The following is a 4,058-nucleotide window of genomic DNA, read 5'->3' on the forward strand; positions in this document are numbered from 1 at the left end:
GGTGGGCGTTCACTCTAGTAACGTTCAGAACACTTTCTAATTTAGACGATTATAAATCAATTAACATTGTCAAATGTTCCTTTGTATTCCTTCGCCCATAGCTATAAAAAAACGTAACCTAATCAAAATGACAAAGGTACTCACATATCGGTCCCGCTTGAGCCAAGGGTTAGGAAATCAAAAACCATCAAGAGTTCAACGTTGACAAGACCACGCGAGATGGAAAGAAAAACTACTTTAAAGGGACGCTAACTCAGCTTTTATACGCGCGTGGTGACGCTTAAAGGTCCGATTACACAAACAATGAAAAAGAAGTAAACATTGTAACTACGTTCGTAACTAAGATAAAGAGACAATTATTAACTAATCAAAATTGACCTTTGTCTAGTGTCCTTAACATGGCTCCCCTGAAATAATCATATTTCACAAATTAAACTATTAGCTAAAAATCAGTGTTCAATGAATCAGATTATCTTTAACAGTTCAGTTCAATACTTGTAAGGCTCCTCGGTCGGGAATTACCCTGGATCTCAATCAGTTTGTGCTGACATCAAAAGCACTAGCTTCTGTATTGGTCGCTCCAAATACCGCACAGCATTAACCCTCTTGCCCGTATTATCCAAGCAGCTATCCGCAAGAGCTACCTGAACTTTGCGCACTTGCCCATCAGAACTAGGGTAAACAGCTAATACACGTGCAAGTTGCCAAGCACTGCGAGAAAGATTTTCATCTTTAAGCATAACAACGTCGTCGATGCACAAATTTCTCCGAATGCGTGTCCACTTCTGGCGCTGCTGTAGGCTAAGGAGGAATTCCTTTCTCCAGCGTGTCCAGAACTCGTTCGCCAGATGCTGAACTCGCCTCCAACGCTTTCTGCAATAGATATCCGCTGCCTGGAAAACACCTGGTGGAGCGAGAACGACCTTTGATTTCATCGTCAGCAAATGGTTAGGAGTCAAGGGGCTTGGTGAATCCGGGTCAGCAAGCTGGTTGACCGTCAAGGGGCGACTGTTGACAATGGCCTCCGTTTCGCACATCAGGGTCCTAAGGGACTCATCGTCCAGCTGCCTTCCGTTATCCTGAAGAAGGGACGAAAGGACGTTGCGCACAGATCTGATTTGACGTTCCCACACACCTCCCATGTGGCTTGCTGCTGGAACGTTCATCTTGAATGAGAACCAGTCGCACTGTTCTTCCAGAAGCTTGGTTTTAATCTTTTGCTGGTCCATTTCGGCTAAGGCTTGCTTAAGTTCTCTACGAGCTCCCACGAAATTTGTCCCCTGATCACTCCTTAGCTGGTGGATTGGACCACGACGACTGATAAATCGTCTTAGGGCATTTATGAAGGAGTTGGTCTCGAGGGAGTTGGCGATTTCGAGGTTTATGGCTCTCGAGGCAATACAGGTGAAAAGGACGCCGTAGCGCTTCAGCTCCTTACGACTTTCTCTAACAACGAAAGGACCAAAATAATCCACCGCACAGTAGGTAAAGGGCTGAGTAGACTCAAGGCGATCCTCGGGCAAATCTGACATCCTTTGTTCCTGCACTGCTCCACGCAGTCTCTGACACTTGACGCAGGAAGAGATCAGACTGACGACTACCGATGAACCGTTTATTACCCAGAATCCATTCGATCGTATTTCATTTAGGGTAATGCCTTTGCCTTGATAACTTGCGCGTTCTTGAAAATGTTTGGCAATCAACATCGTGATGTGACTGTCTCGCGGCAGGATGATGGGGAATTTAATCTCGTCAGTTAAGTTTGCACGTCTGAGGCGTCCACCAACACGCAAAATCCCGTCAGAGTCTACGAACGGATCAAGCTTGTACAGCGTGCTGAATCTTTTCATACTAGCCTTTCTCTGTTGAGCGAAGACTCTGCTGTTGAGGTCACCATTTTCCTGCTTCGTCTTCTTTAAGGTTCCTATTTCATCTTTGAAGGCCTTACTCTGTGCTGTGCGAATCACTGCAAGCTCTGCGCTTTCCAAATCGCTGACCTGAACCTCTCGTGTTTCTTCACTGCAATTCTGCCTCTTGCGCATGCGCACACGATCTCTTAGGCATCTGACATAGCGTAGACACAGGGCAACTGCTCGTTTAGCACGATGCCAATCAGAGAAACACTCTACTCTTTCCACAAGACTTGACTTCTCTGGAGGTGCCTGTGTGGTTTGCATGTTTGTGGCGGTCGTCATGGCGACAGATTTCTTAACTTCGGGATCATCTTGAAGTTCATAAACTTCTATATTGCTTGTTTGCCATTGGTTTTCTTTCTTCCAAAGAAATGCTGGTCCAGTGATCCAACGAGAATCTAGCAGCTCTTGTGCTTTCATTCCCCGCGAAGCTTCATCCGCTGGATTCTCTTTCGACTCGATGTATTTCCACTGGTCAATAGAAGTGCTGTCTTGAATCTCTTGCACTCTGTTAGCGACAAACACGTGGAATCTTCTACTTTCATTACTGATGTATCCAAGTACTACATTACTGTCTGTCCAGAAGTATTCTCGGTCGATGTGATACTCTAGCTCTCGACACAGCTGCTGGCTTATCCTCACTGAACACACGGCGGCAGTAAGTTCCAGTCTCGGTATGGTCACTGGCTTTAAAGGTGCGACTCTAGACTTCCCCATAACGAAAGAACAATGAACCTTCTGATGTTCATCTACCAGTCTTAGGTAGCTGCACTGGCCGTAACCTTTAACGCTTGTTCTTGCTTGATCAGTTGTTGTACGTTCCAATTCAGGAATCTCCGGTACTCTTTCTGCGTATCCGCTATCTAACAATTTCTTCATGAAATTCATGTAGTCGGAATAGTACTTCTGACCCTTTCTGGACTGGAACCGCCTCTTAAGCTGATAAAGCCGGCGTAGTGCTGCATTTCTGTTGTTAGGAAGCTCCATTCGTTCTTTTCTCAAAGGCAGTGGAAGCTCATAGTGGCCATCTTCACATCTGTGAATTCCCTGCTCAGCAATTCCGAGAAAGTTTCTGTCCTCTTTGGATAGACCCTGCTTCGATTTGTTCTTGTGCTCAACGAAATCAAGCTCAAACATTTGATTGATCGCAGATGGATTTATCACTTCCTTTGTTTTCCCGTTGAAAACGAAACTCAGTTCGCGGCCGAGACTTCCAGGAATAATTTCTCTTGCTAGGGTTCGGTGGCAGGTGGAGTCTACGGCGTGATCATCCACGGGGGTGCCTGTAGTCGTAACTGGTCCTACTATGCTCCATCCTTACAAGGTACGAATTGCGTAAGGCTCCTCGCTCTTGCCTCTTATGACCTCTGTCGGTTTGATAGCTTTAGGACAATTACAGCCAATGAGCAGGCCTATTTCCACTTTGTCATCGTACGGCGGGATTTTATCCTTGATCTTCATAAGATGTGGCCAGTTGTTGGCAGTTTCTGGTCTGGGAATTTGGTCTCGTCTGGATGGGATGCTTTCTCTAGCATAAGCCTTCGGCAGCTCAACCTGGGCGCGTTTGTCGAGACGCTGTACCACCAAACCATCGACTCTTTTAACTGCAAGTCTCTCGCGACCAAGCATGGTACATAAATCTACGCAAGTGTCAACACCCTCAATGTTGAGCTCGCGTTGCACTTGGGTGGTGACGAAGGTCGTGTCACTTGCATCGTCCAGAAGTGCGTAAACCTTGACTGTTTTCAGTGGGCTTTCTTTATGGAACAAAACGACTTGGACGATTCGACAGTTGGTAATCACGTTACTAGGTTCTGAGGACGAATTGTTCACTACACTGATCAAGTTTGAATTGGCAGTGTCTGAGGGTGGAGATTTCTCACTGGGCGTTTCCTTCTTATTAGAGGCTTGGGGAGTGGCTGGCGACTTTGAGTCTGGCTCTTGGTTATTTGGTTTCACTATGTGCAGGAGTGTGTGGTGACGTCTTCCGCATTCTTTGCATGTTGCTCTGTTTCTACATCCTGATGACACGTGAACCTTTCCAAAACATCCGTAGCAAAGACTCTTGTTTCGAAGAAACTCGCTGCGATCGTCTACGGACTTCTTCAGGAACTTGTTGCACTTAACGAGAGTGTGCTGACCGTT

The 4,058-nt window shown here is 46.2% G+C and overlaps 1 protein-coding gene across 1 annotated transcript; it reads right to left on the reverse strand.

Annotated features, from left to right (window-relative positions):
* Nucleotides 1-530: 530 nt before the first annotated feature.
* On the reverse strand, nucleotides 531-3,050 carry LOC149116749 (uncharacterized). Its single transcript, XM_089280218.1, has one exon. The coding sequence runs from the start codon at nucleotides 3,048-3,050 to the stop codon at nucleotides 531-533; it is 2,520 nt and encodes an 839-aa protein (XP_089136344.1).
* Between the last annotated feature and the right edge of the window lie 1,008 nt (nucleotides 3,051-4,058).

Source organism: Orbicella faveolata, unplaced genomic scaffold (genome assembly GCF_042242905.1).
Source record: "Orbicella faveolata isolate gen_17 unplaced genomic scaffold, um_ofav_v1 contig_12, whole genome shotgun sequence".
Classification (NCBI taxonomy): Eukaryota; Metazoa; Cnidaria; class Anthozoa; order Scleractinia; family Merulinidae; genus Orbicella; species Orbicella faveolata.